This window comes from Ahaetulla prasina, chromosome 10 (genome assembly GCF_028640845.1).
Source record: "Ahaetulla prasina isolate Xishuangbanna chromosome 10, ASM2864084v1, whole genome shotgun sequence".
NCBI lineage: Eukaryota > Metazoa > Chordata > Lepidosauria > Squamata > Colubridae > Ahaetulla > Ahaetulla prasina.
In genome coordinates this window covers 31,338,941-31,355,367 of record NC_080548.1, presented here as the reverse complement: position 1 = coordinate 31,355,367, position 16,427 = coordinate 31,338,941, and the positions used below count along the sequence as shown (strand labels likewise).

Genomic DNA, 16,427 nt, shown 5'->3' with positions numbered 1-16,427 from the left:
TGCATGGAAGCAAACTGTGACTGAATCTGGATGTTTGGGTACCACGAAGCCCCCTCCCACAAGGGAACAAGGAAAACAGGTCGTAACGTCCCAGACAATCCTGCGAACTCTGCTCGAGCAGCGCCTATGTGCTACGTCCTGGAGACAAGGACATGCGGGGAGGGGTGGGATCAAGGAAATTACCTAGCACCCAAGTGATGTCAGCCGGTTGATCAGAAGAATCCCCGCCATTTTCCTCAAAGGGGTCTGAACTGGTTAATCCCAAATCCGATTTCCTGCGGGCAAAATGATGAACAATTTCATATAGTTATATAGATTGTATCCAATTTCATATAGTTATCACATACTTATGATTATATTTAAGTTTATATATCGTATAGTTATTTCATCCTTATATAAACTGTTGTGACAAATAAAATAAATAAATAAATAAACAATAAATAAATCCTACTGTCCAGTTTCCTGATGGAGGTTATTTTTTTTTAAAAAAATTTTTTTTACATGGGTGATGCTGCCCTTCGATACCTATTAAATTTATATGCCACCCATCTCACTCTGCTATCAAGGAGAGAAGAAACCTGGAATCCAGGAGAAACTCCCTAACAGTGAGGACAATGAACCAGTGGAACGGCTTGCCACCAGAAGTCGTGGATGCTCCAACGCTGGAGGTTTTTAAGAAGAGACTGGACAGGCCCCTGCCTGGACAGATATAGGGTCTCCTGCTTGAGCAGGGGGCTGGACTAGAAGGCCTCCAAGGTCCCTTCCAGCTCGATTCCGATTCTGCAAAGCGACTGGACTCCTGTATATCCAAAGCGGGTTTCTTAGCAATTCCACCTTGGCTCTTCTATCGGTGATTGCAGTATTAAGATCTCACCTTTTCTTGATAGAAAGTTCGGTAATTGTCACCACCTCCTCAGAAGCTTTACGCTTGGAGCCGAAGGATATTCTCAGGTCTGGGCTACCTTGAGACTCTGTGGGAAGAGGTTCAAAAGCAGCCTCAAACCGAACCTCTCAGCCACTTCAGTACCCTCTGCTTATCATTAAGTGTTGTATCATTAAGTGTTAAATTGTACCCTATGACCATCATTTGTGTTGTAAATGTTGTACCTTGATGAAGGTATCTTTTCTTTTATGTACACTGAGAGTGTATTCACCAAGACAAATTCCTTGTGCGTCCAATCACACTTGGCCAATAAAAAATTCTATTCTATTCTATTCTATTCTATTCTATTCTGTTCTGTTCTGTTCTGTTCTGTTCTGTTCTGTTCTGTTCTGTTCTATTCTATTCTATTCTATTCTATTCTATTCTATTCCTGATTGTTTCCTGATTGCTTATTTGTAACCTATGACAATCATTAAGTGTTGTATCTTAGGATTCTTGATGAATGTATTTTTTCTTTTATGTACACTGAGAGCGTATGCACCAAGACAAATTCCTTGTGTGTCCAATCACACTTGGCCAATAAAAAATTCTATTCTATTCTATTCTATTCTATTCTATTCTATTCTATTCTATTCTATTCTATTCTATTCTATTCTAACAGAGTTATTAATGCCTGGAATGCACTACCTGGCTCTGTGGTCTCTTCCCAAAATCCCCAAAGCTTTAACCAAAAACTATCTACTATCGACCTCACCCCATTCCTAAGAGGTCTGTAAGGGGCATGCATAAGAGCACCAAGGTGTCTACCATTCCTGTCCTAATGTTCCCTTTGATTGTATCCAATTCGTATGGTTATTTCATGCTTATACTTATATATACTGTTGTGTTTGACAAATAAATAAAATAAATAAAAATAAACACCGATGGGCTGACATCAGCACCGAGAGATCGTCCTCCTCCCCACCCCACCCCGCACAGCAGCTTCCATGTTCTCGCCCACCCTCCAATGCCATCAAACACCTTGAAACCTTGGAGCTACCTGGGGGGAAAAACAATTCAAAATTCAAAGGCAATTCATCCTCACCCTGTTTCATTTCCAGGTCAGGACTGACGCAAAAAGTTCGACAGCTCCTGAATTTGCTCAGGGCCTCGTTGACCATATCTGTAAGGGCAAAACATAAAAAAAAGTATTGAGTGTCTTAAAATATTCAGCCCGTCTACTTTCCTTCTTTCAAAGATTCTTTCTCCTAAAGCAGGGGTTTCCAACCTTGGCAACTTTAAGCCTGGTGGACTTCAACTCCCAGAATTCCCCAGCCAGCTTCGCTGGCTGGGGCATTCTGGGAGTTGAAGTCCACCAGGCTTAAAGTTGCCAAGGTTGGAGACCCCTGTCCTAAAGGATTTTCAAAAGGAAAAGTCGTAATTAAAGTCTTAGTGGACAACCAATTAAATATGAGCCAGCAGTGTGCAGCGGCAGCCAAAAAAGCCAATGCAATCCTAAAATTGCATTAACAGAGGGATACAATCAAGATCAAGGGAGGTATTAATACCACTCTATAGGGCCTTAGTAATACCACACCAGCCGTGAAATCCAAATTTTTTTAACTACCGGTTCTGTGGGCGTGGCTTGGTGGGCGTGGTGAGGCTTGGTGGGTGTGGCAGGGGAAGGATACTACAAAATCTCCATTCCCACTCCACTCCTGGGGAAAGGATATTGCAAAATCTCCATTCCCACCCCACTCCTGGGGGAAGAATATTGCAAAATCTCCATTCCCATCCCACTCTGGGGCCAGCCAGAGGTGGTATTTGCTGGTTCTCCGAACTGCTCAAAGTTTCCGCTATCAGTTCTGCAGAACCTGTCAGAACCTGCTGGATTTCACCCCTGGACCACGCCTAGAGTACTGTACCCAATACTAGTCTAGCGGAGAGAAGGACCAGAGGAGACATGATAACAGTCTTCCAATATTTGAGGGGCTGTCAAAAAGAGGAGGGGGTCAGGCTATTTTCCAAGGCACCCGAAGGCCAGACAAGGAACAATGGATGGAAACTGAACAAGGAGAGATTCAACCTGGAAATAAGGAGGAATTTCCTGACAGTGAGAACAATCAACCCATGGAACAGAAGTTGCCTTTGGAAGTCGTGGGAGCTTCATCCCTAGAAGCTTTCAAGAAGAGACTGAACTGCCATCTCTCAGAAATGGTGTAGGGTCTGCTTGGGCGGGGGGTTGGACTACATGACCTAAAAGGTCCCTTCCAAGTCTCTTTATCTGTATCTGTAACGTGAGAAGTTAGGAAGGACCACATTTGGGTCAGGTCTGAGGCTGCTCTAAGCCAAAATCTGTATCTCCGATAGCCATTCGGGAAGTTTGGTACATATAGAATGGGAGAGAACAAGACTGCAGAACATAGAATAATAAGATTCAAAGGGACCTCGGAGGTCTTCTAGTCCAACCCCCCCCACCCAAGCTGGAGACCCTACACCACTTCTGACAGATGGCAGTCTCTTCTTGAAACCTTCCTGGCTGCTCTTCTCTGCACTCTTTCTAGAGCAGTGTTGGCAAACTCTTTTGGACCGAGTGTTGTGACCCAGGCCCAAGTACACCGCTGGCACACTCACAGCTTACGCTGCGCCGATGTCTCCTTCTCCCCGCGGCGTGGGCATCTTCAGCCTCTTCCTGGCCTGGTTGAAACCGCCGTTTGCTTTCCATGTCTGAAACAACGGCGTGAATTTTTTCCTGGAGGGGCTCAGGAATCGTGCCTAAAACCAAGAAGACAGGAGGGGAGAATCGCCCTCAATATGAACTGGGTTTGATACAGACATACTTATATTTCATAATATCTTTATTAAAGCTTGAAAGTCAAACGTGAAACTCTGAGCTCTCCTAAATGGAAGGGAGGGGGAGGGGATAAAGGCAGTCCCCGACTTACAACAGTTTGTTTAGCGACCGTTCCAAGTTACCAGGACACTGAAAAGAGTGATCACGTGATCCGCTTTTGCGACCTTCTGACCAGCCAAGTCAACGGGGGAGTCCAGATTCACTTAATGGCCGTGTGATTCACTTAACAAATGCAATGATTCGGTTAGCAAACCGTGGCAAGTAAGGTCGTAAAAATGGGGCAAAGCTCACTTAACCAGTGTTTCACTTAAAGCAACACAAATTTTGGACTCATTTGTGGTTGTAACTCGAGGACTACCTGTGAGAGAGCAAACGGAAAGTGAGGGAAACAATCAACAAAAATAATATAGATATATATTACTATAAGTCCTCAACTTACAACTGATAGTTTAGTGACCATGTGAAATTGCAACAGCACTGAAAAAGGTAACTTATGACTAGTCCTCGCGCTTACAACTGTCACAGGAACATGATCAAAATTTGGGCGCCTGGCACAGATTTATGACCATAAAAAAACATATCCTGCACTAACTTGCAGGACATAACTGTCTTATTAGATCAAAGCTTACAACTGGACCTCATACTTACAACCGTCACCACGTTCCCCACAGTAACATGAACAAAATTCAGGCGCCAGGCACCTGGCACAAATTTATGACTATAGCCGTGTCCTAGGTTCAAGAGATCGCCACTTGTAACCTTCCCTGCCATCCATAAAAAAATACCCTGCAGCACTAACTTGCAGGACATAACTGGCCTGGCGTGTGAGATCCAAGCGTTTGACTGGTCCTCGCACTTACAACAGTCACCGCATTGGCTGGCTTTGCACGGAAGGTCACGGAAGGAAGGAAGGACGGGTGTGCGTGCGAGTCTCTACAAGCTGTGGCAAAACGTAAGGCAGGCATATATGCGCCACTTCCCGCACACACACACACTTCAGAAAAGGAAGGAATTTCTCATCCGGCGCCTTTCTCTTCCCGTAAATTTGGGCTGCGTGGAACACTTTGTTCCTGGGATAACAAGCCAGGATTGCTCTCTTCCTTCTCCTCCTCTGACTCATGCACCAAAAATGGCTCCCTTCCCTTCCTTGCCAAACTGCCCAGCACCTCTTATGGGGGAATTGAGCCATTCGGTATAACCAAGAATCGTGGTTGGAAACGGACAGACCAGGGGTGAAATGCTACCGGTTCAGACCGGTTCAGCTGAACCGGTAGGAATTGGTTCAAAGAACTGGTAGCGACGGTAGTGCAAGACTCCACCCACCCGCCTGGTCGTCATTACTTTCTGGTTTGAACCAGAACGTTTCTTGCCCTCTGCGCATGCGCAGAAGGGTTTGCGCATGTGCAGAGGGCACACAAATGCAGCGCGTGCAATTCCGAACTGGTAGGGAAGGTAAGTAGATTTCACCCCTGGGACAGACACCCCGTTGTGAAACCGGAGAGCTTGTCGATCAGAAAGGTCGGCAGTTCGGTGGGTTCGAATTCCTTGTACAGGTCTCTCGGGTGAGCAGGGGGTTGGACTAGATGACCTCCAGGGTCCCTTCCAACTATGTTACGTTTAGTTACATCACTGCTCCCTCCGAAACAAGCCATGATTTAAAATGGATTTATATGGCTGCCCATCTTAAACCGAACTCTGGGGGGCTCCCAACCCAAGGAATGCAACACGACGTAGTTAATACTGAACTTGCGGTATGCAACAGTCATTTGGTTTTAATGCATGCCGATTAATGTGCATTCAACGTGACAATAAAAGTTGAAGTCAAAATTACAATGTACAACACAATACAAAATGCGAGCGATAAAAGAAAAGCAGCAAAGACGCAAAAGTAGAAAGACCAGGCGCATCTTGTTTGCGACGCAGCCCACAACGTAACACTTCCCAATATCAAATACATCTCAGGGGCTGCCCCAAAGAAGAGGGAGTCAAGCTGTTCTCCAAAGCCCCTGAAGGCAGGACAAGAAGCAACGGGTGGAAACTCATCAAGGAGAGAAGCAACCCGGAATTAAAGAGAAATTTCCTGACAGTGAGAACAATTAATCAGTGGAATGAATTGCCTCCAGAAACTGTGAATGCTCCAACACTGGGAGTTTTTAAGAAGAGATTGGATAACCATTTGTCTGAAGTGCTTTAGGGTTTCCTGCCTAGGCAGGGGGTTGGACTAGAAGACCTCCAAGGTCTCTTCCAACTCTTCTCTTCTCTTCTCTTCTCTTCTCTTCTCATTCTCATTCTCATTCTATTCTATTCTATATAAGTTTTTTAATTTAGTGTTTTATCTTGTATTATATTTGTATTTTTATTGGGCTGTAAACCGCCCTGAGTCCTTCGGGAGATAGGGCGGTATAAAAATTTGATTAAATAAATAAATAAATAAATAAATAAATAAATAAATAAATAAATAAATATTCTATTCTATTCTATTCTATTCTATTCTATTCTTCTTTTATTCTATTCTATTCTAATTCTATTTTATTATTGTTTTATTCCTATTCTATTCTATTCTATTCTATTCTATTCTATTCTATTATTGTTTTATTCCTATTCTATTCTATTCTATTCTATTCTATTCTATTCTATTCTATTCTATTCTATTCTATTCTTCTTTTATTCTATTCTATTCTAATTCTATTTTATTATTGTTTTATTCCTATTCTATTCTATTCTATTCTATTCTATTCTATTCTATTCTATTCTATTCTATTCTATTCTATTCTAAATATTACAACGACATGCCTCGTCTCTCTTAGCTACTCTGAATGGCTTGCATTTGTTCAAACATTTCCAAAGAAAGAAACTTTGTGCAAAGAACACAAAAAGCCGCAGTAGACAAAAGAACAAGGTTGGTGAAGAACATTAAGGGGGTGGGGGGGTGGGGGATGTGTTGGAGAAAAGAAAAAGGGGAGGTAGAAGTGACCCGGGGAAGCCAGATCTTTGCAACCCTTCCGAATATTAATAGGGTAGGAGAAGCCATTTGAATTTTGGGGAGGGAGGGGAACCTCATTCCAGAGGGCAGGCATTGTGACAGAGAAGGGAGACTTTCGGGGTCCTAACGGGTGGCCCTGTTTCATCTCACTCCATGCCAGCTTTTGGGGAGAGAAGGTTAAAAGGGGTGGGGGTGGGGGAGGGCTGCCAGATCCCAAAGAACAAGTCTTCATGGGGCGGGGGCTCCAGCAAACACGAACTTTTATTTATTTTATTTATTTATTTTGTCACAACAATATATGTAAGTATCATACAGATACTTATATACTATACTTTATATAGTTTATAAAGGTATAAGCATATATATATATATATTTGTTTTCTGAGGTTTTCACGGGTGTTTGTATATAGGTCTTTGGTTGTTCGGGTTTTCTCCCGTGTAAAATTAGAAGTGTCTTGGCGACGTTTCGACGAAGTCTCATTCGTCACATTGCCCCCAGAAGCACGAAGCTGAAGCCTGAAGATGACGAATGAGACTTCAAGACACTTCTAATTTTACACGGGAGAAAACACGAACTTTTATTTATTTATTTATTTATTTATTTATTTATTTATTTATTTATTTATTTATATATATATATATATATATATATATATATATATATATATATATATATATAAAGAAGAAAAGAAAAACAATAGGACAGGAACGGTAGGCATGTTTGTGCGCTTATGCACGCTCCTTATGGTCATCTTAGGAATGGGGTGAGGTCAATAGTAGAAAGTTTTTGGTTAAAGCTTTAAGGATTATGAGAAGCGACCACAGAGTCAGGTAAAGTATTCCAAGCACTGATGATTCTGTTACAGAAGTCATATTTTCTGCAATCTAGATTAAAGCGGTTGACATTAAGTTTAAATGTGTTAACTTGTGGCAGATTGTGGCTTCCTTGTTTAGCAGTGGGTCTCTATGAAAGGGAGGGCAGGTAAGGAACAGGGCTGTAGAAGCTGGGGTAGCCTTCCAGGGGTGTGTTTGTGTGTGTCTCCCTTGAACAGCTATTGGCCAGGCAAAGAGACCGAATGTGGATGCTGAGAGAGGGTTGGTTGCTATTCCAGCTGAACACAACAGGGGGCAGCACTTTATCACCATCAAAGCATTCGAAATGCATTTGTTTGTTAGTTTGTTTATCCCATATTTATTAGCTATAAATAACTCAAGGCAGCGAGTATACCTAATACTCCTCTTTCCTCCTATTTTTTTTTTACTGCAAGACAACCCTGTAAGGTGGGTTGGACTGAGAGGGAGGGACTGGCTCAAAGTCACCCAGCTGGCTTTCATGCCTAAGGCAGGACTAGAGCTCCCAGTCTCCAGGTGAGTCACCCAAAATCACCCCACCAGCTTTCACACCTAATGCAGGACTAGAACTCCCAGTCGCCTGGTGATTGGCCCAAAGTCACCCAGCCGGCTTTTATGCTTAAGGCAAGACTAGAACTCACCGACGCCTGCTTTCTAAGTCAGCCTTCACTCACAAGCTGCATCCCATCCTCCCCCAATTTTCCAGGTGGTGCCCATGTAGAAATCTCCCCCCCCCCCATGTACCCATGACCCACCAATCTCCGAGGCATGGCTGATCAACACCCGAGTGGCCGCCACTTGACTCCGCAGCCGCTCCTCCGCCTTGCTGATGCCCATCTGGCTGGACATCTCCCCGGAGAAGAGGTTGGGCACAAAGATGATGGCTAGGTTGCCCAGGTCCATCTTGTTCTGGCTGCACCTGAAAAGAAGCCAACAGAAAGGACCAAAGCCAGCGGTTTGGAATGAACAAGAGAGAATAAACAAACAATAACGCAAGGAGAGATGAGAAGGGCCAGGCGTTCGGGCTGAAAACCAGCAGGTTCTGACAGGTTCGGGAGAACCGGTAGCAGAAATTTTGAGTAGTTCAGAGAATCAGCAAATGCCACCTCTGGCTGGCCCCAGGAGTGGGATGGGAGTGGGGATTTTGCAGTATCCTTCCCCCAGGAGTTGGGTGGGAATGGGGATTTTGCAGTATCCTTCCCCCAGGAGTTGGGTGGGAATGGGGATTTTGCAGTACCCTACCCCAGGAGTGGGGTGGGAATGGGGATTTTGTAATATCCTTCCCCCAGGAGTGGGGTGGGAATGGGGATTTTGCAGTATCCTTCCCCCAGAAGTGGGGTGGGAATGGGGATTTTGCAGTATCCTTCCCCCAGGAATGGGGTGGGAATGGGGATTTTGCAATATCCTTCCCCCAGAAGTGGGGTGGGAATGGGGATTTTGCAGTATCCTTCCCCCCCAGCAGTGGGGTGGGAATGGGGATTTTGCAGTATCCTTCCCCCAGGAGTAGGATGGGAATGGAGATTTTGCAATATCCTTCCCCCAGAAGTGGGGTGGGAATGGGGATTTTGCAGTATCCTTCCCCCAGAAGTGGGGTGGGAATGGGGATTTTGCAGTATCCTTCCCCCAGGAGTAGGATGGGAATGGAGATTTTGCAATATCCTTCCCCTGGAGTGGGGTGGGAATGGAGAGTTTGCAGTCTCCTTCCCCTGCCACACCCACCAAGCCACACCCACAGAACCGGTAGTAAAAAAAATTGGATTTCCTCACTGCTGAAAACCCATTGTTTGGTTTGTTTAGGGCAGGGGTGTCAAAGTCGATTTCATTGAGGGCCACATCAGGATTGTGTTTGACCGCGGGGGAGGGCACGTGGCTAGTGTGGGCGCGGCCAGCTCAACATCACTCATCGAGGGTCTGTTTCCGGCCACAATGGCCTCCCGGATTCCGTTTTTGCTGGCAGAGGGCTGCAGGAGACCCTCATGGCCGGAAACGGAGCCCGGGAGGCCAGTCCTTCGCTTTTTCCAGGTTGGGGGCCCCCCATGGCCCAGATCTAAGCACCCTGCAGGCCGAGACGCAGCCCACGGGCCTCGAGTTTGACACCCCTGGTTTAGGGGGAAAACAAGTTGCTAGTCCTCAGGGCTGTTGGCGGTGGGCGCATGCTTTACGTGCCCTGCGATGTTCTACTCCTCCTTCTTCTCTTCCCCCCCCCCCTCAACTCCTTTGACGAGCCTTTTTTATTTTTTTTTTAAACAGAATGAATGTGAGCTTCACGAGCAACACCCAACGTCATTACAGCGTTCAGGTTGCAGTGACTCATTCACAAACTTCTCCCTGTGCGTGGTCGCGAGAGAAAAGGGCCCTGGCATCACGCGGCAGAAGAGGGAAGCGGGGGGGGGGAGGAGAATGAAGGACCTCGTGTCCTTGGAGCAGCACGGGAAGGTTCATTCATTCCGGCAAAGAGACATCCGTCATAGGAGAGAAGGGAGTTGGCGGGCCTGTGGCAGCCCATCGCAACCCCCAGCCAGAGCTTTTGAGCGCTGCTGCTGCGTCACGGCTCCTGCCATCCTCACTTTTGGGGTTCGTGCGCCGTACAGACAGCTCCGTGCAGGACAGGAGCTGAGCTTTTTGGGGGGAGTCACACGTGGGGGGTCCCAGTTCCGGCTTTTAACGGAAAGATGCCAGGCACACAATCCTTCTAGAGCAGCCCCAACTCCGTGAAACACACATACACACAAACACACAGACAGAGAGCAAGTATGAGGCATGTGGAATAGAAAGATCCCTGACTCACGAAGGAGCAAGACAACGTAAGAGTCAGGAATTTAGGTTTTCTAGCTATCCAAGTAGGCAAAAACAGGCATCGAGATGAGAAAAGGAAGAACCTGCGGGGTCCTCAAAAGCTACAGAGTGAGGTGGGGGGCGAGAAGGGAATTAGAATTCCCAGTGGTGGGTGCAGAGAGGTCGGGCGGGGGGGCTGCGGTGGTTATGGGCCTCCACAGAATTAGGCAAAAGTGGGGGGCAGACAGAACCAGGCTAGAAACCAGGAGACAAGGAGTTCTAGTCACACCTTAGACGCAAAAGTCACTGGGTGACTCTGGACCCAATCACCAGGTAACAGTGAATAATAGTTTCCTCTTAGGCATGAAAGCCAACTGGGTGACTTTGGGCCAATCACCAGGGGGCAGTGAATTCTAGCCTCACCTTAGGCAGGAAAGCCAACTGGGTGACTTTGGGCCAGGAGACTGGGAGTTCTAGTCCTGCCTTAGGCAGAAAAGCTGGCTGGGTGACATTGGGCCAGTTGCCAGGAGACGGTGAGTTCTAGTCTCTCCTTAGACATAAAAGTCAGCTGGGTGACTCAGGGCCAATCACCAGGAGACAGTGAATTCTAGTCTCCTCTTAGGCATGAAAGCCAACTGGGTGACTTTGGGCCAATCAGCAGGAGGCAGTGAGTTCTAGTCTCACCTTAGGCTGGAGAGCCAGCTGGGTGACTTTCTCTCAGCCCAGTCCACCTCAAAGGGTTGTTGTTGTAAAGTAGGAGGAGGAAGAATGATTAGATGTGTTTGCCACACCTTGAGTCGTTTATTAAAAATAATAAAGGCAGGATGAAAATAAGATCAGTCAATCGATAAACAACTATATCCCCTTTTGGAGGGCTCACCTGGCCACAACCTCCTGCAGGAAGCTCAGAAAATAGCGGAGGACGGTGGCGTTTCTCGGGGGAAGCAGACAGGTGAGGAGCAGAGTCAGCGAGTCCCGATCTTCTCGGCTTTGTTGCTGCACCTGGCAGAGGGAGTCTTGCAGCTCGGCGGGGATCAGGGGTTCAGGCAGGCTCCTCAAAAACTGCTTCACCAGAGTGGCCACATCGCACGGGAGCGCCATGTGCAGGCACCGCTCGCCCGCTTCCAGCCGGGCCTGGAAGGCAGAAGCACCAGCGATCCCATCCAGGTTGCAGAAATCTTACAGAGTAACAGAGCTGGAAGGGACCTTGTAGGTCATCTAGTCCAACCCGGGGGATGAAATGCTCCCAATTCGGACCGGATTCCCCCGATCTGGTAGCGATGGCAGCGGGTGGTTCGGAGAACCGGCAGCAAAAATCCCTGCCCACCCCGCATGCCCAGCTGAGCCATGCGATCATCAGAGGTTGTTGTTTTTTCTTACTTTTAAAAGCATTTTTTCTTCGGCTGAAAAAATGCTTTTAAAAATAAAAAAAAAAGCCTCTGATGATCACGTGGCTCAGCTGGGATCGTCAGAACTTTTTAAAAGCATTTTTTCCAGAACCTCTTCGGCAGAAGAGGTTGTAAAAAAAATGGTTTTAAAAGGTTCTGACGATTAGGCACCTCAGCTGGGATCGTCAGAACCCCTTAAAAGCATTTTTTTCTACAAACTCTTCGGCCGAAAAAATGCTTTTAAAAGAAAAAAAAAAGTTGGCCACGCCCACCCATCATATTACCCCCACCCCCATCAAGCCACGCCCACAGAACCGGTAGTATCAAATTTTACATTTCACCACCGGTCCAACTCCCACCCCCGCCCCCTGCCCAAGTAGACCCTACACCAGTTTTGATAGATGGCAGTTCAGTCTCTTCTTGAAAGCTTCCAGGGATTATTATTATTATTTTATTATTTATTGGATTTTTATACCGCCCTTCTCCCGAAGGATTCAGGGCGGTTCACAGCCAAGATAAAACAGCAATAATATATACAAATAAAACAATAGATTAAAAAACTTATTAAACATAAGGCCAGATTAAAACATTTAAAATCATAAAATCCCCATAAAATTGGATGAAGCTCCCACAACTTCTGTTCCATCGGCTGATTGTTCTCACTGCCAGAAAATTCCTCAAAACACTCCTGGACTTCCCTTGTTTTTTTTTTTCCTCGAAGACGTTTTGCTTCTCATCCAAGAATGCTTCTTCGGTTCTACGTTTCGGTTCTTGGATGAGAAGCGAAACGTCTTCGAGGGAAAAAAAACCAAGGCAGCCCAGTTGCCTCTTGGAAAAAGCACCTTTAGGACAACCACGACCTGGACCATTTCGCAGGAATCCTTTTTCCTAAACAATTTTTGTTGGTTTTAGACAAGAGAGCGGCAAGCTCCCAGGTGGTCCTTACGGAACCCTTTAGGTTGCTTCAATTTGTCGGGTGGGCTGAGGGGTGGAATTCCACGTGCGACGGCAAACAGTCCAAAGCCATGGCTTAGGGCCCGGGTACTTACGGGACCGCCTGCTGTTACCTTATGCCTCCCACCGACCCGTACGCTCTCACAGAGAGGGTCTTCTCGGGGTGCCGTCCGCCAAGCAATGTTGGCTGGCGGCCCCCAGGGGAAGGGCCTTCTCTGTTGGAGCACCTACTCTCTGGAATGAACTTCCCCCCCGGTTTGCGCCAACTATCTGACCTTCGGACCTTTCGCCGGGAATTAAAAACTTATTTATTTATCCAAGCGGGACTGGCTTGATTTTTAAATTTTCAATTTTTTTTAATTTTTAGTAATTTTATATGGGGTATTTTAGGTTGGGTCAATTGACGGTTTTAATTTGGCCATTATTGAATATGTATTTTAATTGATATTTTAATTTTGTATATTTAATTGTTTTAACTTTGGCTGTACACCGCCCTGAGTCCTTCGGGAGAAGGGCGGTATAAAAATTTAAATAAATAAATAAATAAATAAATAAATAAATAAAGTCCCCGATTTTAAACCCCGTATCTTTTTATCAAAAGCATTCTATATCCTTCAGGCTTTTTTACATTTCTCGTTTCTCACACTGGGGGGCAGGAGATTTTCAAGAACCGAAGCAACCAACCACCAGCGGGAAACAATTTCATTCTTCCATTTCCACCCTCTGCCTTTCTAGTATCCTAGAACAGGGATGGCGAAACTTTTTGCCATCGGGTGCCAAAAGCGGGGGGGGGGGGAATTGCACACGTGTGTGCCTATACCCATAATTCTATGTGCCTCGCCCCTGCGTGCGCAAAACACACCCCGCTTCCCCTGCTAGAGTCTTTCTAGGAGCCTGGGGGGCCCAAAACGGGGCCCAAAACGGCCTTTCCCACACGGCCTGTTTGCCAACTTGGAGAGCAAAAAACGGGACTTTTTTGGAAGTTGGCAAACGAGCCGTTTCCGGCTTCCAGAGGGCCTCGGGGGGGGGGGGGGGAAGAATGTTCTTTCTGCACCAATTTAGGAAGCTCAAACTGCCCAAGGAGCTGCTGATTCAGTTCTACAGAGGAATTATTGAGTCTGTCATTTGCACCTCTATAACTGTCTGGTTCGGTTCTGCAACCCAACAAGACAGACACAGACTTCAGAGGATAATTAGAACTGCAGAAAAAATAATTGCTACCAACCTGCCTTCCATGGAGGACCTGTATACTGCACGAATCAAGAAGAGGGCAGTGAAAATATTTGCAGATCCCTCGCATCCTGGACATAAACTGTTTCAACTCCTACCCTCAAAACGACGCTATAGAGCACTGCACACCAGAACAACTAGACACAAGAACAGTTTTTTCCCGAGGGCCATCACTCTGCTAAACAAATAATTCCACCAACACTGTCAAACTATTTACTGAATCTGCACTACTATTAATCTTCTCATAGTTCCCATCACCAATCTCTTTCCACTTATGACTGTATGACTATAACTTGTTGCTGGCAATCCTTATGATTTATATTGATATATTGACCATCAATTGTGTTGTACATGTTGTACCTTGATGAACGTATCTTTTCTTTTATGTACACTGAGAGCATCTGCACCAAGACAAATTCCTTGTGTGTCCAATCACACTTGGCCAATAAAATTCTATTCTATTCTATTCTATTCTATTCTATTCTATTCTATTCTATTCTATTCTATTCTATTCTATTTTGCACCCCCCTGGCTCCTAGAAAGGCTCCGGAGCCTGGGGAGAGCAAAAAACAGGCCCTTCGGAGGTAGGAAATAGCTTCTTTCCCTATTGCCGGTGGGGCCAGAAGTCCCGAAAAATCAGCTGGCGGAGCTGAGCTCGCGTGCCACCAATATGGCTACGCGTGCCACCTGTTTCAACGCCCAAGCTTACGAGGAAAGGTAATCCTCAACATGCAATAATCCGTTTAGGGACCGTTCAAAATGACAAGTGCGTTTTAAAAAAAAAGTTTCGTTTCACACTAACGACCGACCGCTCCAGCATCCTCAAGGCCACGTGTTCAAAATTCAGATGCTTGGCACGTACTTAAGAGGGTTGCACAAAGTGCTCATTTCGGCAGCACATATACTAAAGTTGGAACGCTAACAGAGGAGATGAGCATGGCCCCTGTGCAAGGAGGACACGCAAAGAGACTTGCACAAAGAACTTCCCCAGCAGTTTCAACTGCTTTTTGAACAAAGCAGATTTTTGGCTTAGCTTATAGATCCAATGTTCCGTGTGAAGCCATTAAACTGAGTTGATCGAAAGACCCTGGGATTAAGGAAACTTGTAGATTTGAGAAAGAAGAGAGGCCAAGACTTAGGGTCAAGGGGCTCAGGCTAATTCTCTATTAAGTTAATTCATCTTCCCCACTTTGCTTGTCAGAAGGTCGCAAAAAGTGATCACAGGACCCTGGGATACCGTCGTAAATATGAGCCGGTTGTCAAGCATCTGAATTTGGATCACGTGACCACGGGGAGGCTACAACGGTCGTAAGTGTGAAAAACTTTCTTCAGGACCGTTGTAACTTCGGTCATTCACCAAAATGAACTCTTGCACATCGAGGAGTACCTGAATGTGTTTCTTGTGAGTCACCCAGCGACGTTGGATGGGCAGCGATAGAAATCCAATGAAAGAAAGAAAGGAAGGAAGGAAGGAAGGAAGGAAGGAAGGAAGGGGGCAGGAGTGAGGAAGGAAGGAAGAAAGAGGGAGGGAGGAAGGAAGGAAAGAAGGAAGGAAGGAAGAGGGAGGGAGAGAGGGAGGAAAAAGAAAGAGAGAGAGAGAGAGAGTGGGCAGGAGTGAGGAAGGAAGGAAGGAAGGAAGGAAGGAAGAGGGCAGGAGTGAGGAAGGAAGGAAGAAAGGGAGGGAGGGAGGAGGAGGAACAAAGGAAGGAAGGAAGGAAGGTAGGAGGAAGGAAGAAAGAAGGAGGAGAGAGGAGGAAAGAAAGAAAGAAAAGAAGAAAGAAAGAAAGAAAGAGAGCGGCGGCGGCGAGAGAAAGTGGGCAGGAGTGAGGAAGGAAGGAAGGAAGGGGGAGGGAGGGAGGGAGGGAGGAAAGAAGGAAGGAAGAGAAAGAAAGAAAGAAAGAAAGAAAGAAAGAAAAAGAAAGAAAGCAGGAGTGAGGAAGGAAGGAAGGAAGGAAGGAAGGAAGGAAGGAAGGAAGGAAGGAAGGAAGGAAGGCTCACATTTTCTTCATAGAAATAATAGATGCAATAAAGAGCCTTCCACCTGAAAGACAAGCTGGGCAACAGGTCAGGGGGTCAAAATTTTGCACTCGGTAAAGGAAGGAACGAAAACCATTTGAAGAAGTCGAAGCATCGGAGGGAACTTGAGCTCGCTTACTGCTGCTCCATGATCGTTTTTTTACCTTTAAAGCTTTGATCCGGGTCATTGAACCGCATTTCCGGAAAAGCCCTTCGACGTGAAGATGGGGTCGGAGATGCTCACAGGCGTCCACCAGAAACCTGGGATGGGGGACACAGATATGGAGTTAGTAGACAAGTCTCTACCTGGTTGGAGTGGCAGGACGAGGGAAGGGCTGGTGCGTTTTCACCGTGGAATTACTAAGGGAAGGGAAGGGATGGGTGGGGGAGCTCAGGCCCAGGCAATCAGATATGTTACGTGCCACCCACCCTGGGGTGCACCCCCCCCCCCCCCGGTGTGACCTGGAAACTCAGATTTTGCTCTGGGAGCCCATTGCATGAAGCAACCGAAAA

The 16,427-nt window shown here is 46.2% G+C and overlaps 1 protein-coding gene and 1 non-coding gene across 2 annotated transcripts in view; one reads left to right on the top strand and one right to left on the bottom strand.

Annotated features, from left to right (window-relative positions):
* The window catches only part of LOC131204710 (uncharacterized), a 23,307-nt gene extending 7,090 nt beyond the window's left edge, over positions 1-16,217 (bottom strand). The window contains exons 1-7 of the mRNA XM_058196234.1: positions 16,079-16,217; positions 11,207-11,460; positions 8,307-8,470; positions 3,497-3,637; positions 1,968-2,045; positions 875-971; positions 184-275 (exon numbers count right to left, since the gene is read on the bottom strand). Coding sequence (XP_058052217.1) covers positions 184-275; positions 875-971; positions 1,968-2,045; positions 3,497-3,637; positions 8,307-8,470; positions 11,207-11,460; positions 16,079-16,102 — 850 coding nt within the window. The 5' untranslated portion in view covers positions 16,103-16,217. The remainder of the gene's footprint in view (positions 1-183; positions 276-874; positions 972-1,967; positions 2,046-3,496; positions 3,638-8,306; positions 8,471-11,206; positions 11,461-16,078) is intronic.
* LOC131204896 (U6 spliceosomal RNA) lies at positions 14,779-14,883 on the top strand. Its single transcript, XR_009156667.1, has one exon. It is a non-coding gene; the product is annotated as a U6 spliceosomal RNA (small nuclear RNA).
* Positions 16,218-16,427: the final 210 nt, after the last annotated feature.